The sequence below is a fragment of the Rhinopithecus bieti genome, unplaced genomic scaffold (assembly GCF_001698545.2).
Source record: "Rhinopithecus bieti isolate Rb0 unplaced genomic scaffold, ASM169854v2 scaffold_76, whole genome shotgun sequence".
Taxonomy (NCBI): domain Eukaryota; kingdom Metazoa; phylum Chordata; class Mammalia; order Primates; family Cercopithecidae; genus Rhinopithecus; species Rhinopithecus bieti.
This window is the reverse complement of record NW_016803343.1, coordinates 3,062,269-3,083,025: the sequence shown is the minus strand read 5'-3', so window position 1 is coordinate 3,083,025 and position 20,757 is coordinate 3,062,269. Positions and strand designations below refer to the sequence as shown.

The window sequence follows — 20,757 nt, the reverse complement described above, 5'->3', positions numbered from 1 at the left end:
TTTTTTTTTTTTTTTTTTTTTTTTTGAGACAGAGTTTTGCTCTTCTTGTCCAGTTTGGAGTGCAATGGAGCGATCTTGGCTCACGGCAACCTCTGTCTCCTGGGTTCAAGTGATTATTCTGCCTCAGCCTCCCGAGTAGCTGGGATTACAGGCATGCGTCACCACACCTGGCTAATTTTTGTATTTTTAGTAGAGATGGGATTTCTCCATGTTGGTCAGACTGGTCTTGAACTCACAACCTCAGGTGATCCGCCCGCTTTGGCCTCCCAAAGTGCTGGGATTACAGGCATGAACCACCATGCCCAGCTGCTTCAGTTTGATACTTATCAAAAAAGTTAATAAATGATGCCTCAGTAGAACACTAAATTTATAGTGTAGTCAAAACTTAGTTGTTCAGACTCTGCCTTTAGCTGTGCAGGACCTGTACAGCTCTAATGCATAGGAGTCCTCTGCAGAAAGGGAGACACTCAAAGTCAGAGCAAGCTGGAGGAATCATTACTGCATTAACATTTCAACATTTATTTATTTATATTTTTTTTAGAGATGGGGTCTCGCTGTGCTGCCCAGGCTAGCATCAATCTCCTGGACTCAAGTGGTCCTCCCACCTCAGTCTTTTGAGTAGTTGGGACGACAGGTGTGCACCACCATGCTTGCTGCTGGATTAGTATTTCTGTTTTTTTCTTAACATTTCATGGCCACAGATGTTTTATCAGTGTTTAGCAGCAAGGCCAATACTCTCTTGGGATTACATGCATTTGTTCTTTCCTACCTAGTTTATGTGGACACATTTATTTCACTGAATCTGCTGTTGAAACTAAGATTTTAGATTTTGCAACTATTGTATTCTGGTAATTTTGTTTTACTGGTGACCTGTTTGGTTATTCCCTGCTAGCCAGCCTATTTTCTTTCTTTCTCTGTTTATTTGTTTTTTGAGACGAAGTCTCACTCTGTTGTCCAGGCTAGAGTGCAGTGATGTGATCTTGGCTCACTGCAACCTCGACCTCCTGGGCTCAAGCAGTTCGCCTGCCTTGGCCTCCCAAAGTGCTGAGATTACAGGCATGAGCCACTGCACCCAGCCCTATTTTCCGATAATGCTTTTCTCCATTGTATTTCCCCCTTCTGTGTGTTGCATGCTTGCCACCCTTGATCTGGAATCTTGTTTTACTTTCTTATTGCTCACTTGCTTCTTACCTATGGGTGCTTAATTTGCTCATTTGCTTCTTGTTTATGGGTGCTTAATTTTTGCAATTTAAAACTCTTGTCTGGTTTGCTCTAGAAGCGAAAATATACTGGAGATCTGTGCTCTGGTTATTGGAACACTCATGTCTGTCATTCGGACATGGAAGTAAGTACCTGAGAGGTTGAATTAATAGGTAGGTGGTTGCTTGATGAAAGCAAAAGTTGGGCAGAGACAGGAGGGTGCTCTTATGGACTCAGTAATGAATCAGAACCATTAGGAGTTGTCCTCACTTCCACCCTTTTCCACATGCCTTTACACCTAATCCATCTCCTGGGCTAGTGTGCTCTATCCTAAAATTATATCCTGGCTGGGCGCAGTGGCTCACGCCTCTAATCCCAGCACTTTGGGAGGCCAAGGCGGGCAGATCACCTGAGGTCAGGAGTTTGAGACCAGCCTAGCCAACATGGTGAAACCCCATCTCTACTAAAAATACAAAAATTAGCCGGCATGGTGGCACACGTCTGTGGTCCCAGCTACTCGGGACGCTGAGGCACGAGGATCTCTTGAACTCGGGAGGCAGAGGTACAGTGAGCTGAGATCACGCCACTGGACTCCAGCCTGGGCAAAAGGGCAAGACTCCATCTCAAAAACAAACAAACAAATAAAAAAATTAAATAAATAAATAAAATACAATAATATCCTGACACTGCCCATTTCCCTGTCTCTACTGTCAGCCCCCTTCCCTCTTTCTCCTGTCACCTTCCTCAGGCTAAGCCACCACCTGGCCTTGTTTAGACAAAGGCTGTCTAAAAGAGCTTTCTGAGATGATGGAATTATTCTGTGTCTGAGCTGTCCAGCAGGGTAGCCACTAGCCATCTTTGGCTGTTGAGCACTTGAAATTGGCCAGTGCGGTAGAGGAACTGAAGTTTTAATTTAACTTAATTTAAATTTAAATATTCACATGTGGCTAGTGGCTACCATATTAGACAGTGTGGGTCTAGACTATACAGTAGCCTCTCAACTGCATATTCTCTTGACCCTCCCCCCCATAATTCTTCCGCAGTAGCCAGAGTGATCTTTGAAAAATGTAGATGAGATCATGGCACTTCTCACTTTAGAAGCCTCCAGTGGCTTTGCTTCTGCCCAGTGTGCACCCAGCTCTCCCCTGGCGTGCAAGGCTTTCTTGAGCTGACCTTTGCAGCCCTCTCCTTCTGTACTGTCACCACCTTTTTCTCATGCTTCTCCAGCACCCGGCTGGCTTTCTCTCCTTCAAAGCAGTAGCCAAGCTTTTTTTGGAGTTGGGACCTTTGCACATGCTTTTGCGTCTGGAGAGGGTACTCTTCCTTCTTTGCTTGCCTGACTACTCATCATCTTTGAAGTCTCAGCCTCCTAGAGACAACCCTGTCTCCCGTCTGTATAAAGACCCCAATCCTCAGGCTCCTCTTATCACTGCTGGGAATTATCTTTGATGTCTCTTTCTTGCTTGTTGCCTGTCTCTTTTTACTAGGATGTAAATGTCATTAGGGCATCACCCTTGCTGGGTCTCTGATGTCTTGCATTGAGGGACTGAACACACTCCTTCTGCCCTTCACCCCCATGGCCTTCTTTTGCCTCTAGAGAAGACATCACAGCCTCACTCTCATGGCTTCTTTTCCATTCTCCACATTGACCACTCCCTTCTGTAAACATGAGTGGCAGCCAACTAGAGTACAGTGTTCCCGATTAGTTTCATTTTTCCCAGTTGTAATCACAGTCTCATTTGCCTCCCTGAGGTTACACTCCTTATCACCTCTATTTTACTTGTTCCCGAATTTCCTCAGCTGCAGATCTCAAGATAATCTCTTATTAATCTCAAATTATTGGCCAGGCACAGTGGCTCATGCCTGCAATCCAGCAATTTTTTTATTTTGTTTTGAGACAGAGTCTTGCTCTGTCGCCCAGGCTGGAGTGTAGTGGCATGATCTCGGCTCACTGCAACCTCTGCCTCCTGGGTTCCAGCGATTCTTCTGCCTCAGCCTCCCGAGTAGCTGGGATTACAGGTGTGTGCCACCATGCCCGGGTAATTTTTGTATTTTTATTGGAGACAGGATTTTACCATGCTGGCCAGGCTGCTCTCCTGACCTCAGGTGATATGCCTGTCTCGGCCTCACAAAGTGCTGGGATTACAGGCGTGAGTCATTCTGCCTGGCCAATCCCAGTACCTTTGGAGGCTAAGGTGGGTGGATTACTTGAGATCAGGAATTTGAGACCAGCCTGGACAACATGGCAAAACCCCTTCTCTACTAAAAATACAAAAATTAGCCAGGCGTGGTGGTGGGCACCAGTAATCCCAGCTACTTGGGAGGCTGAGGCAGGAGAATCCCTTGAACCCAGGAGGTAGAAGTTGAAGTGAGCTGAGATTGCTCCACTGCATTTCAGCCTGGGTGATAGAGTGAGACTCTCTCAAAGATAAAAAATAAAAATCTCAAGTTATTGCCACCACGCTTTACTTTGAGTAGTGGAAATGTACAGCCCCCATAAAGCTGTGCAGTTGGGAAGCCAGGTTGAGAAAAGGGAGCATATCTAAATACATTCAGTTAAAAAACTTTTATTTATATTTTAATTAAAAAATGAATCTATGTTCCTGAAGAGAAATTTAAAAATGCCAGAAGAGAATGGGAAGAAAATAAATTCCCACATTGTCTCCCCATGCTGAGATAACATCATATGCCAGGAAGAATGTGCATGTCACGTATATTATAACAGCATACACAATGTTTTGTTACCTGCTTTCCTCACCCAAAATTACCATGTGCATATTTTTTCTATCAGTAAATACTCATCCACAAGTCAATTTTAAATAGCTGAAGAAGTTGGTTAACGTTTTCATGGAAGGTAACCCATTAAATTATTTAAGCACAATGCCCCTTTTTTTTTTTTTTTTTTTTTTTTTACACAATTACAAGCAGCTCATTTGGTTAATTTTTTTCCTGTCCGCTCTTTTTTGAGTCAATGTTCTAGAAAATATTGTGTTCTGGCCTTCTTGGCCTTCCTTTTCCAAGGGTGTGTGAGTCACAGTCTTCCCGTGGTGTTAGTATGTGATTTGTCCTGGCGTGGATTTATTGTGACTCCATCTACCTACAATATGTTTCTCTTTGTAGCAATGACCGCTTGTTTTCCACAGGAGACACTGTTCTGTAGTTATAAAAACAAGTGTTACGCAGGGACTGTGTTTCCTGAGCGCATTGCTCACATAAGCTCACGCTCCCTTCCTGTCTTCCAGTGGGAAGGCTGGTTGCCAAGAAAACATCATCGTAAACAAAGTTCTCTGAACACCTACCGATTGACAATGTAGTGTATTTTTATTTAAAATGACTGTTCACTTGCTGCTGTGAAACATGTTGCAACCTTGACCTTTATATTTGCCACCATTTTAACATTCTTTTAAATGGCAGGCAATATAAAAATAAGCGGCTTTGTCTTTGATGTTACTTCTGAATAGCACATAGAGTGATACAATATAAAGTAGTAAATGAATGGCTTAGGTATATGCTGTATGTATATTGAAATGCATTGAAGACAGGATTTCAACAATACATGGGGCTTCTAATGCTGCTCCTTTTTTCTTTTCTTTTCCTTTCCTTTTTTTCCGAGAAGGTGTCTCACTCTGTTGCCAGGCTGGAGTGCAATGGCGCGATCTCAGCTCACTGCAGTCTCTGCCTCCTGGGTTCAAGCAATTTCCCTGCCTCAGCCTCCTGAGTAGCTGGGACTACAGATGCATACCACCATGCCCAGATAATTTTTTGTATTTTAGTAGAGACAGGGTTTCACCATGTTGGCCAGGATGGACTTGATCTCCTGACCTGCCTCCCAAAGTGCTGGGATCACAAGCGTGAGCCTCCATGCTCGGCCAATGCTGCTTCTTTCTTACTGTTTGATTGTGGGGCTGGAGAAGTTAAGGGAAATCATTATAGAGCCCTGTGCAGTATTTCTTGACTTTCTTATGATTTTGGATGTCAAAGTCTTGCATCTTGGTCAAGTTTCTGGTTAGTGCACCATAAAAATGATCATTAGAATCCATTTAGCTTAAGATTGTGCACAGAACTGCACTTTGGTCATTCTGGGCTGGGTGTCCTCTCAGCACAGGAGGCAGGGAGGATCCAAGGTGGGATGGGGGTGCAGAGAAAGCAGCCACTTTCCTGAAGAACCCATGTGAGACTGGCTTGGTTACAGCAGGTGGGAGGGCTGGGGCAGTGGGGTTCAAGTGTCCAGGCTGCTAAGAGTGACTTCAGCCAAACAAACCTGAAAAGCTAGAATTTCTGCTGGTGCCTCAGGCTGTTTATCTATGTGTGGCCATGAGTTTTATTTTGAGAATTCCCATTGTTTAGTCATGCCAGAGACTTTAAGTGGAACCTGTGCTATGAAGCATTTTAAATTCAGATCAGAAGGGCACTGAGGAATAGTTTGAGAGAGAGAGACCAAATAACAAATAGTGAAGACAAAAACTATCATTCATCCTACAAAAGTTTGTTCAGTCCCGCCCTGTAGCAGGTACTGTTTTCGGGATTCAGTGGTGAATATGACACAGTTTTCCTGCCCCATGCCCTGTACCAGGTACTATTGTTAGGATTCAGCAATAAATGACACAATTTTCCTGCCTTCAAGGAGCAAATGTATATTTCAGCTTCTGAAGGTATTGGCGACAAACTGAAGGAAGCTTGGGTTTCCCATAGCGATAGATTTCAATGAGCATGACACTGATTGTGAAATGAAAGCAGATTTAGGGTCAAGGACTGTCAGAACAGGGGCTGAGCAGGGAGATGTGGGAGTAGTTCCTAGTCAGAGACTGACAGAGTGTGGGGTCTGGGAAGCGCCTGCAGTGAGGAGGCATTGATGGGGCTACTGTAAAGGCTGCAGGCCTGACCTCGTGTCCTGAAAGTCTTTTAGATAATGCTTTCCTGGTGGGTGAGACACTCTTAGACTTGGGCCGAGTTCACCTAGCCCTAGACAAGTGCTACCTAAAGTGTGTCAGCTGACTGGGCTGAGAGATGAGTACAGCACTGAGAGTAGTGTTTCGAGATTTCTTTCTTTCCTTCTTTCTTTTTTTTTTCTTGAGATGGAGTTTTGCCCTTGTTGCCCAGGTTGGAGTGCAATGCCACGATCTTGGCTCACTGCAGCCTCTGCCTCCTGGGTTCAAGTGATTCTCCTGCCTCAGCCTTCCTGAGTAGCTAGGATTACAGGCATGTGCCACTACGCCCGGCTAATTTTGTATTTTTAGTGGAGACAGGGGTTTCTCCATGTTGGCCAGGTTGGTCTCGAACTCCTGACCTCGGGTGATTCGCCCGCCTTGGCCTCCCAAAGTGCTGGGATTAACAGGTGTGAGCCACTGCGCCCGGCCTGTTTTGAGATTTCTATAGCAACTTGACATTGCAGTGAAAGCCAAGTGTGTGACCAGTGAATCTGTTTGCCTAGGACATAGACTGGTTTGGGTTTTGTGGAACTTAAGTGTGTGATAAGACCGTATCTGGCTGGGGCTTTGAACTAGCCATGTGCAGTGGGACCATGTATCTTTCCTTAACAAATGAAAACAACACGAAACAAAAAACAAAAACAACCTCATCCATCGTGACAATAGTTGGAGAAGCACCACTCTAGACCAAGCAAGACTCATTACACACAATTTATAAATTTGTCTTTTTAAATAATGTTGCAGTATTTTCTTGTGCTTATATCCCACAATTTCTTAAGTCCTCTATTTGGGGCCATTGCTACATTATTTTATTATAGATGGTGAATGTGCACAGAACTGCATATTCTGTGCAGAATATTTTTGTACAAATTTGTTTTTTTTTCTTCTTCTCTTCTTTTGGGCCAAAAGGGAAGATATGGTGTCAAAGGGTCACTTTTTTTTTTAGCTCTCTTGAAAGGCTGAGCTGATTTATATTGTAGGAGAAGATATACGGGTTTTCTCTGTGGCTTCAGGCTGTGCAATTTTAATAGTTTTTGCTGGTTTATGAGGCATGTACCTGTGCCTTGAGATGGTTTTATTATGCTTACTTAAGGAGGTTGTGAGGATGTGATGGTTTGATTTTAGTATTTTCTCATATTGGAAACCAAATGGTCTTTAAAAAAATTCTTTCCCAGCACTTTGGGAGGCCGAGGTGGGAGGATCATGAGGTCAGGAGATCGAGACCATCCTGGCTAACATCCTGTCTCTACTAAAAATACAAAAAATTCACTGGGCATGGTATGCGTGCTTGTAGTCCCAGCTACTTGGGAGGCTGAGGCAGGACAATGGCGTGAACTCGGGAGACGGAACTTGCAGTGAACTGAGATCGCGCCACTGCATTCCAGCCTGGGCGACATAGCAAGACTCCATTTCAAAAAAAAAAAAAAAAAAATTCTTAAGTTGAACTTGAATGTTGATGACATCTTGTGATTCATCAGTTTTATATAGTTTGGATACATGCTTTTATTCACTGTACTTTATGTTTTTCCCCATTCTCTTGTCTTTTATTTATTTCATTACATTTTGTGGTACAAAACATGGTCACTAGTGTTTACATTTTTAGACTAAACTACATCATCTCTGAAGATATCCTTAATTTTTTTGGCCAGAAATTATTTTCCCCTTTAAAAGTGGGCTGAGTATATGATTCTGCTCTTTTTAGTTTTGTAATTGCTTATTTCTTGGATCTATTTGGACCTTATTACCGTGTTTCATATAAGTTGTAGATCCAGATTAATTTTCTTCTATACTGATGTTAATTTTCCTAGTAGCTTTTATTGATGATTCTTTTCCACATTTTTGTATTTCCTGTGATTTGACTTATTAAACAGTTATCTTAGAATGCATATATTTCTGGAGCCTCCATTCTTATGCTACCATTAATTTTTTAAAAAAATTTCCCCAATGCTATGTAAGTTTTATCTGTAACCTATTTTATTATTATTATTATTATTATTATTATTATTAGTTTTGAGACAGAGTCTCTCTCTGTCGCCCAGGCTGGAGTGCAATGGTGTGTTCTCAGCTCACTACAACCCCTGCCTCCTGGGTTCAAGCAATTCTCCTGCCTCAGCCTGCTGAGTAGCTGGGACTAGTGGCATGTGCTGCCACGCCTGGCTAATTTTTGTATTTTTAGTAGCGATGAGGTTTCACCATGTTGTCCAGGCTGGTCTGGAACTCCTGACCTCAAGTGATCTGCCCACCTTGGCCTCACAAATTGCTGGGATTACAGGCTTGAGCCACTGTGCCTGGCTTGTAATCTATTTTAATTTAATAGAGCACTCTACCACCATTACTTTAAAAAACAGTTTTATTTTGTATTCTGCTTGATATGGTTTGGCTGTGTCCCCACCCAAATCTTATCTTGAATTGTAGTTTCCATAATCCCCACATGTTGTAGGAGGCACCTGGTGGGAGATAACTGAATCATGGGGTTAGTTACCCCCATCCTGTTCTCATGATAGTGAGTGAGTTTTTATGAGATTTGATGGTTTTATAAGAAGCTTTTCCCCCTTTGCTCAGCACTTCTCCTTCCAGCTGCCCTGTGAAGAAGGTACCTTTCTTTCTCTTTGCCTTCCGCCATGATTTTGTTTCCTGAGGCCTTCTCAGCCATGTGGAACTGTCAGTCAGTTAAACCTCTTTCCTTTATAAATTACCCAGTCTCGGGTGTTTTATTATAGCAGTGTGAGAATGGACTCGTACACTGTCCTTTGATTCTTCCAGTTGCATTTCACCGTCATCTTGCACCTGCCTGATTTCTTGGCTGCCCTTTTGTCCACATGGAGGCATGTGCTTTACCATGCTTCCTTGGCTGGTGATCTTAGTGAGAAGGTGGCTGGTTAATGAGAGGATGAGGTCGAGGGTTTGAAACTGTATGAATCAGGTAGCTTAGCTTGATTGTGGGCTGTATACCATTCTCTGTGCTTTGGTCACAAGGAAATTGGGAGACAGTTATCCACATGACTTTTTATCAGGATTGAAAGAAGCTGTTGGGAGCAGAGGCCATGGGGTGCTGACTCTGTATGTGAAAGACAGTGTATGATAGGACCAATATTTAGACATTAATAGGGCAAGAAAGGAGAAAGCATAGATCATTAGACTGGGGTGTTTGTTCTATATGTGACAGGTTTAGAAGGGTTTTCTGTCTTAATGTTCCCTAAATTTTTAGAACTACTGGTGAGCGCATTGGGCAGGGCCTCCCTGTCAGCATTGGCCATGTAGAGGGGCACACACTACCTCTGTGACCAGCCTTGGTGTCCAGTGGAACAAGCTTGTTGATTTTTTTTTTTCCCTCGCTCTATTGCCCAGGCTGGAGTGCAATGGCGTGATCTCAGCTCACTGCAATCTCCGCCTCCTGGGTTCAAGCAATTCTCCTGCCTCAGCCTCCCGAGTAGCTGGATTACAGGCACCTGCCACCATGCCCAGCTAACTTTTGTATTTTTAGTAGAGACTGAGTTTTACCATGTTGGCCAGGCTAGTCTCGAACTCCTGACCTCAAATGATCCACCCGCCTCTGCCTCCCAAAGTGCTGGAATTATAGGTGTGAGCCACTGTGCCCGGCCACCTGTTGATGTCATAATGAAATCCTTCCTTATCTGGCCATTCCTTTCTGAGTGTCAAAGAATTTTTCTCTCTGATTATGGACTTTGTGACATTATCAAGCAGCTTCAGAAATTGAGAATTCATGTTTGGTATGTTAAATTTCCGGCCAGGTACAGTGGTTCACGCTGTAATCCCAGCGCTTTGGGAGGCCGAGGTGGGTGGATCACAAGGTCAGGAGTTGGAGATCAGCCTGGCTAACATGGTGAAACCCCATCTCTCTACTGAAAATACAATATTAGCTGGGTGTCTCTTGGATTATAGAGTATTTCTATATTTTCTTTAGAAAATACTGTCCTTGAACATTTTTGTTCTTCTGATTGCGAATTTCTTGGTTCTTCTACTAGTTGCCTAGTGTTTTTTTTCTGACAGATTAATATTTGTTACTCCCAGCCTATGTGGCTGTCAGACTCACTTATTCTACCTTCTGCTTGTTTTCCCCAATTATAAAATGATTTGGATAATGAGATAATGATAATTAGCCCATAATATATAATAAACAACATTTATGTATTGTCATATATCACAGAAAGCACTTTGATGTATTTCATCCCCTTTAAATTTCATGCAACTCTGTGTGGTGGGAATTACTGCTATGGCCATGTTTATAGCGGAGAACACTGGAGCTCAGAGCCCCATATGGCAGCCTGCCTTAGGCCAGAGAGCTAGCTGGTGACAGTGCATGACCTCTATTACAAATTCCCTATTTTCCCCAGTAAATCTTCTGGCTCGAATTCATAGACTGAATTACATTTTATTGGAAGAGAATGGAACTTTTTTTAAAAATCACAACATGTGATGCTTAATTTAATGGATTTAATGAATAATTGACTATTATAGTGATGCAGTATGTTTTTCTTAAGAGGTCTATCTATCCAAAAAACATGTTTATTTAGAAAACTCTTTTGAAAATATTTACCTAATCTGTTGATTAAATGCATGTAATATGTTGTCTCTAGTTGAAGGATAAAATTCTCCAACATTGTATCTAGAATTTCTAAGTGAGGATATAAACAGTCCTCTCACAATGTCAACACTTAACCATTAACTCAAGTATGTGCCTCTTACTGTAGCATTCACATTGCAATAAGCAAATTAAATAAATAAATAAATAACAGGTATAAAGATCACAAAGATTTTCTAATTTTATTTAAATGATTTCATGTAAAGGTAGAAAAGTTATCCAGAAACACAAGCTATATTATAATTATAAGCTTTTTTGGATTTTTTTTTTTTTTGAGACAGGGTCTGTTTCTGTCACCCAGCACGGATGGCACAATCATCACTCACTGCAACCTTGACCTCCTTGGGTTAAAGTGACCCTCCCACCTCAGCCTCCTAAGTAGCTGGGATTACAGGCTGGGTAATTTCTGTATTTTTTTTTTTTTTTTTTTTTTTTTTTTTTGTAGAGCCAGGGTTTCTCCATGTTGCCCAGACTGGTCTTGAACTCCTGGGCTCAAACGATCCACTTGCCTCAGCCTCCCAAAATGCTGGGATTAGATGCTATTTTGAAGTCAAGCATTAAAAATTTCATTTGCAAGTGTTTGTTGCTAATATCTAAAATTGCAGTTGACTTTGGTCTATTAACTTGTAGTGTGTGATTTTGCTAAATTCACTTATTGCTCTTACTAGTTGTTATTTTCACTAGTTTGTGTAGATTTCTTAGAATTTTCCATATGGACTGTATTGTCATTAGGAAATAGAGACCATTTTACTTCTTTCTTTGTGATCTTTATACCTGTTATTTATTTATTTATTTAATTTGCTTATTGCAATGTGAATGCTACAGTAAGAGGCACATACTTGAGTTAATGGTTAAGTGTTGACATTGTGAGAGGACTGTTTATATCCTCACTTAGAAATTCTAGATACAATGTTGGAGAATTTTATTATTAGAAAATTGTTTAAATTAACAATCTTTATTGGAATTTTAAACAATGTTTTGGAATTTTAAATGATTTTATTGGAATTTAAATTTTAAACAAATTTTAAACAAACAAATTTTAAACAATTTTTATTGGAATTTAAACAAATTTTAAACAAAATTATTGGAATTTTAAACAATTTTTAAATATATTTGTAATAAACATCAATGTTTGTTTTGATATTGTACTTTGTGCTCTACTGAAATGCACTGTAAGGAATTTTGTAAGGTATTTATTGGCAATTTTGTCAGGCATTCAAAAGTTAGTTTTACATTATTTTATTATTATTATTTTTATTATTTGGACAGGTGAGACTAACCATAGCTTAAGAAAATCCTCTTCCTTTGAGGAAAGGATGGCTAATTTTGTAGCCTAAGTTTATAGAAAAAGCATGTTAAGCAAAGTGAGAGAAAACAAGAGATGAAATTAAGATAGAAAATCAAGTATCTAGAATTCAAACATATCCTTGACTGTTCATTGTAGCAGTATGTCTTTAACTAAATAATATTATGTGCTTTGAAATGTGGCATGGAGGGATAAAAGGAGAAATAGATTCAACTCTAACACTTCCATGCTGTGTGAACTTGGGTAAGTGACTTATCCTTAGTTTTTTTTTTGATACTGTAAAGTAGAAATAACAATAAGCAACTTACAGTGGTTAGCATTGAAATAATATACATATACATAAGCTGGGCATGGTGGCTCACACCTGTCATCCCAGCACTTTAGGAGGCTGAAGTGGGCAAATTGCTTGAGCCTAGGAGTTCGAGACCAGCCTAAGCAACTTGGCAAAACCCTATCTCTACAAAAAATACAAAAATTAGCTGGGTATGGTGGCACGTGCCTATAGTCCCAGCTACTTGGGAAGCTGAGGTGGGAGGGTCTTGAGCCTAGGAGGTTGAGGCTGCAGTGAGCCAGGATCCTGCCATTACACTCCAGCCTGGGGAACACAGTGAGATGCTGTTGAAAAAAAACAAACAAACAAACAAACAAAAAACAACAACAAAAAGAGAGAGAGAAAGAGAACAATATACATGAAGCATATCAGACATGCAATAACATGCATTATAAAATTTCATCCTTTATTATGTACTTATTGTTATTACAGATTGAGTATCCCTTATCTGAAATGCTTGGTACTAGAAGTGTTTCAGAGTTTTATTTTTTTTGGATCTTGGAATATTTGCATTATATTTACTAGTTCAGCATCCCTAATCTGAATATCGGAAATCCAAAATGCTCCAAAATCTGAAATTTTTTGAACATCAACATGATGCTTTAACATAAATGCTCATTGAAGCATTTGAGACTTTTGGATTAGAGATATTTGACCTGTATTTATTTATTACTTTTTTTTCCCCCCGAGACGGGAGTCTTGCTCTGTCACCCAGGCTGGAGTGCAGTGGCGCTATCTTGGCTCACTGCAACCTCCGCTTCCCAGGTTCAAGCGATTCTCCTGCCTCAGCCTCCTGAGTAGTTGGGACTACAGGCGCCCACCACCACGCCCGGCTAATTTTTGTATTCTTAGTAGAGCTGGGGTTTCACCATGTTGGCCAGGGGTTTCACCATGTTGGCCAGGCTGTTCTTGAACTCTTGACCTTGTGATCTGCCTGCCTCGGCCTCCCAAAGTGCTGGGGTTACAGGTATGAGTCACTGCGCCCGGCGCTACATTGTTATAGTTTATTCATGAATACTATCAAATATCATGTGTCACCAAAGGAAGGGAATAATATCTTTGAAGAACCCTTTCCTGCTAAAATGACCTAAAACTTTGCATTCCTGGAGACTTGCACCAATGAATGAGGAAGAATGATGATAAAATATTACCGTGAAAGTTTTGCCAACTTTTTTCTACCTTTCTCTTCCTTTGCCCTATTGTCAGACAATCATGTTTATTTCCTAGAGCCTCTGGGGATCTCACCTCACTGTGAACATAGCCAGCATTTGGGAAACGATTGCTCGGTTGTCCATAGGAGCATTTGGAGCCAGGGCTGGGGTGAAACCACTGCTGTGGGTGTCTTTGGAGCTGCCGAAGGGTCATTGATGATGACTGCAGGAGCCTTGGTGGCCCTTTGCCAGGACTTATCTTCAGCGTTTGCCTTCCTTCCCTTTCCCTCTTTCTATATCTGACTACTTGGCTAGGTATCCTTGGCTAATGTACTTTTTCTCTTTCTTCTAGAATTCTGAAGGTGGACTCTATGTATGCATGAATACATTTTTGGCCTTTGGAAGGGAACATGTTGAAAGACATTTTCGAAAAACTGGACAGAGTGTATACATGCACCTGAAAAGACATGTCCGAGAGGTGAGAGCCGCACTTTCAGAGAACTGGCCTTGATGTCTTTCCTGTAAGGTTGTCTCAATGTGCTTTCTCACGTGGAGATTTGACCATGCCCACATAACTTCTGTTTCCCTTTGATGATGAGAAACAAAAACAGCACTGTTTGCAAAATCCAGAGAGTCTCCCAAACCTTATCTTAACCAGTTTTATTTTTCTTCCTCTAAACTTCTGATTGGTGTTTTTAAGAATACATAGGTTGACTAATTGGAAAAAAAAAAACAACAAAGTATACTAGGTTTAAAAATACAGAAAAGTACGGGGATACTCATGGATCCAAAAATCAGAAAAAAAAAACCCCATTTGAATATTCTTGCTTCAGATTTGTTTTTTTTTTTTTTAATATAAGAAATAGAGCTTCCTTAAAATTCAAGTTCCTTTTGTCCCTCTCCCTCACCAGAAGTAACCACTGCTGTGAACTTTTTCTGTGTCATGCATGCCATTATGTTTTATTAACAAATGCATATTCAAGAACAAAATATAGTATAACTTCATATGTTTTAAAGATGTAGATAAATGCTATCATACGCCTACCTATAATTCTATGAAGAGTTTTTCCCCTCAGCATCCGAATGTTTCATTTCTTTTGGGATCTGTCCATGTCGAGATACATCTGGATGTATTCATTTCAGTCGTTGTTTGGTTTTTCATCTTACGAGTACCTTGTAATTTATTCTCTTCTCTTATTGATGAACATTTAGATTGTTTCTATTTTTTTTCTACTGTAAAGAATGCAGCAATTAACATTTTTATACACTTCTCCTGGGTGTACAAGTGCCAGATTTCTTCAGGAAATAGATCTCTAGATCTGCACAACATGGTTGTGCAGGCTCAGGTTATGCTTCTCTTTGTTTTTACTAGATAGTGCCAAGTCTCTCCCCAGAGTGACTGTACCTGTTTGCACTCCAATCTGCAATAATTATTTCTTGCTTTCCCACACTCTCACCAACCCTTGGTCAGAGTTCTGTTTTTGCCAATCTAATGATTATGAAGTGGCATCTGAATATCTGGCACATCTCTTTGTACTTTCTATTCTGTTTCTTTCTTGTTGGATTTGCCTATTTATATTTTTGGCCTATTTTCTTTGTGGATTTATCTTTTTCTTATAAGTGTGATGAGTTATTTTACATTCTGGATACCAAACCTTTGTTTGTTACATACTAGATTTCCTTTGAGTCTATGCCTTACTAAATTTCTTTTGAGTCTGTGGCTTGTCGCTTTACTTTGTTTATCAATTATTTTGTAGGATAGAAGTTGTAAGTTTTGAATTAGTTAGATTTATTAAACTTTTGTCTTATGAGTTGTGCTTTTGTATCTTGTCTAAGAAATTGTTTCCTACCTCAAGGTCATAAAGACATTTTGTACTAGTCTGTTTTCAGTCTGTTTTCATGTCACTGATAAAGACATACTTAAGACTGGGCAATTTATAAAATAAAGAGGTTTAATACAGTTCCATGTGGCTGGGGAGGTGTCACAATCGTGGTAGAAGGCAAAAAGGAGCAAGTCACATCTTCCGTGGATGGTGGCAGGCAAAGAGAGAGCTTGTGCAGGGAAATTCCCATTTTTGGAACCATCAGATCTCATGAGACTCATTCACTATCATGAGAACAGCGCAGAAAAGACCCGCCCCCATAATTCAATCACCTCCCACCGGGTTCCTCCCATGACATGGAGGAATTGTGGGAGTTACAATTCCAGATGAGATTTGAGTGCAGACACAGCCAAACTGTATCACATTTCTTACAGTAGTTTTAAAATTTTTATTTAAGTGTGTGTGAATGTGACTGTTTTAATGTTTTAGGTCTTTAATCCATGTATAATTTATTTTTGTATTTGTAGGAAGAATGGGAATCTATTTTTTCATATTGATAACCAGTTGTTTTATGATTCATAGAGTAGTACAACCTTTCCCATTGATTTATAGTATCACCCTTTTATTTTTATTTTTATTTATTTATTTTTTGAGACAGAGTCTCTCTCTGTCACCAGGGTGAAGTGCAGTGGCACGATCTTGGCTCACTGCAACCTCAGCCTTCTGGATTCAAGCGATTCTCTTGCCTCAGCCTCCTGAGTAGCTGGGACTACAGGTGCGCACCACTATGCCCGACTAATTTTTGTATTTTTGGTAGAGACAGGGCTTCACTATGTTGGTTAGGATGGTCTTGATCTCTTGACCTTATGATCTGCCCCCCTCTGTGTCCCAAAGTGCTGGGATTACAGGCATGAGCCACTGCGCCTGGCAGTATCACCCTTTACACACACACACACACACACACACACACACACACACACACATTTTGTTTGTTTGTGTTCTGAGACATGCTCTCACTCTGTCACCCAGGCTGGAGTGCAGTGGTGCCACCATGGCTCATTGTAGCTGCAACCTCCTGGGCTCAAGCGATCCTCCCACCTCAGCCCCCCAAGTAGCTGAGACACAGGCATGTGTCACCACATCTGACTATTTTTTGTAGAGATGGTGTTTCCCAGGCGACCATGATGCCCTGTCTTGTGCTCCTGAGCTTAAGCAATCCACTGGCTCGGCCTTCCAAAGTGCTGGGATTACAGCTGAGAGCCACTGTGCCTGGCTACCCTTTTATATTTTAACTTGCCATTCACATTTGGGTCTCTCTTCAGTCTCTCAGTTGTGTTCTGTTGATCTTATTTGTCTGTCTCTGCATTGGTGTGGCAAGCCTTGATATCTTTTAATGCAAGCACTTTTTCCATATTTATTTATTTTTCTTTCTTTTTTTTTTCTGATGCTGTGGTTGAAGCCATATTTTTTTTTCCAGATTTTTCCTGGGTGTTTCTAGGCATTTATTTTTCTATATGGATTATGGAATTAGTTCATCTAGCTTAAAAGTCCTATTTGAGATTTTGATGACAATCACATTGAATTTATAGATTAATCTATAATCCACATCCTTGTTTAAGCTCTATGTTTAAGGTTATTGTTTAAGCTCTTTGGTTTTGTCCACTGCTGTGTCCTTAGCACTTAACAGTGCCTTCCATATAGTAGGTGCTTCATCAATATTTATTAAGCGTTTAACATAGCATACCTCTTTTTTCACGTTTCCATTTTGTCAGTCAATAAGTTTTGTAATTTTCTATAAAGAAACTCATATTTTGTTGGTTTTTTTAGTACCCTATATTTTTTTTTTTTTTTTTTTTTTTTTACCATTACTGCTATCCTTTATTTTTTACACATCAACTGGTTATTGATGGTATTTGGAAATATTGTTAATTAATAAATGGTGATTTTATATTTAGCAATGCTATTGAGCTTTTACTTTAGTTCTAATAGTTTGTGCACTATTTTGGATCTTCTCAATGGTCAATGCTGATTTGAAGTTTCTCTAATTTCTCACCTTAGCCTTCCTAATATAGTCTCTGTTTAAGTTCCCAACAAAGAAGAGGGGGAGAGCAGGAGGAAGAGAATGAAGAAAGGCCAGAAAGTCAGATAAGGCATAAACTCAATGATTAGCTTCAAAATAATTTAATTTTGACTTGCTACTGAATGATTTACACTCACTAATTCTGTTAGGTGGTACATAATAATTCTTGTGAAGTCTGTTTTGTGACATAATACAGTGATGAAATTTTAGAAAACTTAAAAAAAAAAAAAAAAAGAAAGAAAGAAACAGAGGCCCAGAGACTTAGTAACTTGCTCAGGGTCACCAAGTTAGCAGCAGAACTGTGGAATGCTGGTAAACTTGTACAGTTAGCTCTGCCTCTGGAATTTCAACTTAAATGTGTCACTCTCTGACCACAATTTCTACTCATTTTTGCTCTTTCACTCATTTATTCCTATTTTGATCATTTGTTATAGGTCCTGAAGACCTTCAGGTCCGTGACTTGTTTAGCCTACTTCTCATGATTCATTTCTTTCAACATTCTGTAATCCACAGCACCCTGAACTGGACTTTTATTCTCTTGTCTTGCCTCCTTAACTATCCTCCAGAACTCCAAGCAGTTGCTCCATGGGGTCACCATCTACTTCCATGCACAGACTGCTGGAAACCCCACATTATGATGGGTTTGAGACCATGTCACATTTTGGGCCTTTCCTCTTCTATTGCGCCCTCTCACTGCCTGCCAAACCTTCTACTCTGTATCCTGTCCCACTCCCGTGAGTGGCCATTCTAACCTTTGGATGCTTTCCTTAAGCCTTTTGTATACATTTCTCATCATTCTCAGAAAATTATCTTGACTTGTACTTTGCAGGATAAAAGGGAATGCCTGCACAGGAACTCACTTAATTTATTCCTTGTGTCCTGGAAGCTCATCTGTAACTAGTTCCACTTTCGATTCCATCTCAGCTGAAAGCTATGTTCTATCTGTCCTCAGGGTCCTGTTTCCTCCTACCTCGGGAAACTTGCTCCTTCATTAACTCCACTTCCTCTGATATCTCCAGCTTCTCCCTCTTCTGGCTTATTTTCTCCCCACCTTAAAAAAGAACACACCAGGCTGGGCTCAGTGGCTCACACCTGTAATCCCAGTGCTTTGGGAGGCCAAGATGGGAGCCTGACTTGAGGATGGGAGTTTGAGACCACCCTGGGCAACATAGTGAGACTCCGTCTTGACAAAAAAATAAGATAATTAGCCTGGAATATTGGCGCATGCCTTAGTCCCAGCTACTTGGGAGGCTGAGGTGGGAGGAATACTTGAGCCCAGGGATTTCAGGTTACGGAGTGAGCTATTATCAGGCCACTGTACACCTGAGCAACAGAGTGAGACTGTCTCTTAAAAAAACAAAACCAACACCACAAAACTGTCTTTCTAATTTGTGTCCTTCTTCAGTCATTGCATTACTTTATTAAAAGCTTCTTTAAAAACTTTTCTGATCTTGTCTGTACTATATCTGCCTCTAAGACTCAACACTGCGGTCTGATCTTGTTAATCCACTAACACTGCCCAGGTTGTCAGTGAGCTCTTAGCTGTCACACTTGGTGGATATGTTTTGGCTCTAATGTTACTCGACTTTTTGAGTATTTGCATGTTTGAGCTTGTTTTCCTCTGGAACTGTTCCTCTCCTGTTTTCTTTGATACCATTCTTTCTTGCCTTCCTCTTATCCTTTCTCAGTTTTTTTCACCAACACCTCTTCCTCTGTTTACCTCTTAGTTATCGGCATTTCCTAGGATGCCATTTGGCCATCCTGTCTTCTTCCTCAGAAAGATACTTTTCTTCATCAGGGTTATCCATATTTTTGTTTAACCACTTTCTCTAAGCTGATGACATTCAAATTAATCTCTCTCTGGAGGTGAAGATCTGATCATCTTATTCTGATCTGGATTTTTCTACTCCAGCATTTCATAGGTACTTCAACGTCGGTGTGCCCAGACTGAACACCATATTCTCTTGCTAAAAAGGTTCCTTCCTCTTCAATTCTAGAGACCTAGATATTCTTTGATCTGCTTTCCCTCTGTGTCTTACTGGTGATCTTGTTACCTGGGCTTCCCAAATAGCTCTGAGGTCCACCCTGTCTTCTCCATTCCTGCTGTTCTTGTCTGAGTGCTCATTAAAAGGACTAGTGCTGACCAGGTGTGGTGGCTCACACCTTTATTCCTGGCACTTTGGGAGGCTGAGGCAGGTGGATCACCTGAGGTTGGGAGTTCGAGACCAGCCTGACCAACATGGAGAAACCCCGTCTCTACTAAAAGCATAAAATTATCTGGGCATAGTGGCGCATGCCTGTAGTCCCAGCTACTCAGGAAGCTGAGGCAGGAGTATCGCTTGGACCTGGGAGGCTGAGGTTGCAGTAAGCCGAGACTGCGCCATTGCACTCCAGCTTGGGCAACAAGAGTGAAACTCTGTCTCAAAAGAAAAAAAAAAAAAAGGACTAGTGCTGTTGCTTCCTGACTAACCTTCCTTCCCTCAAACTTGCTGCCTTCAATCCCACCCAGTCTGCACACTGCTCCCAGAGCCATCTTTCCAAATGCACATATCTATGGCACACTGGCACTTAAATCTTTGATGTTTCTCCCTCTTCTACAGGATGAAGTCCAAACTCTTTTGCATGTAATTATAAGGTGCTCATGATCTGGAGCCTGCAGTGTTTCTAACCCTCTCTCTTATTCCACCAAGTTTGTGCTCCAGACATAGCAAATCACTTCTCCTTTCTGGAGCACACTGTGATTTTATGCTTTTGTCTGTGCTGTTTTCTCTGTCTAGGATGTCTTACTTCTATCCCCACTCCCCTCTTACCTGTTTTACTCCCTGTAGTCAGGATATCCATGCATCCACCCATCCATCCATCCATCCATCCATCCATCCATCCATCCATCCATATATCCATCCATCCATATATCCATCCATCCATCCATCCATCCATATATTTATCCATCCATCCATCCATCCATCCATCCATCCATCCATCCATCCATCCATATATCCATCCATCCATATATCCATCCATCCATCCATCCATCCATCCATCCATCCATCCATCCATCTATCCATCCATCCATCCATCCATCCATCCATCCATATATTTATCCATCCATCCATCCATCCATCCATCCATCCATCCATCCATCCATCCATCTATCCATCCATCCAACAAATATTTACTCAGTAGCTGCTGTATGCCAGGATTGCTGCTGTTCTTACCAGCCCTGCCCACACCCTTATCCTAAGATGAACTGATCATTTCCTCCTTATGATATGATTGTGCCTTTTTTGAATCTTTCTTAGTACTCACCAGAATCTGTGGTATCGTTTGTTTACATA

At 40.9% G+C, this 20,757-nt stretch overlaps 1 protein-coding gene across 1 annotated transcript in view; it reads left to right on the top strand.

Moving 5' to 3' along the window:
- Positions 1 to 20,757, top strand: part of USP13 (ubiquitin specific peptidase 13) — a 137,575-nt gene that overhangs the window by 16,760 nt on the left and 100,058 nt on the right. Inside the window, 1 exon segment of the mRNA XM_017876857.1 lies at positions 13,872 to 13,997. Within this exon segment, the coding sequence (XP_017732346.1) occupies positions 13,872 to 13,997 (126 nt within the window).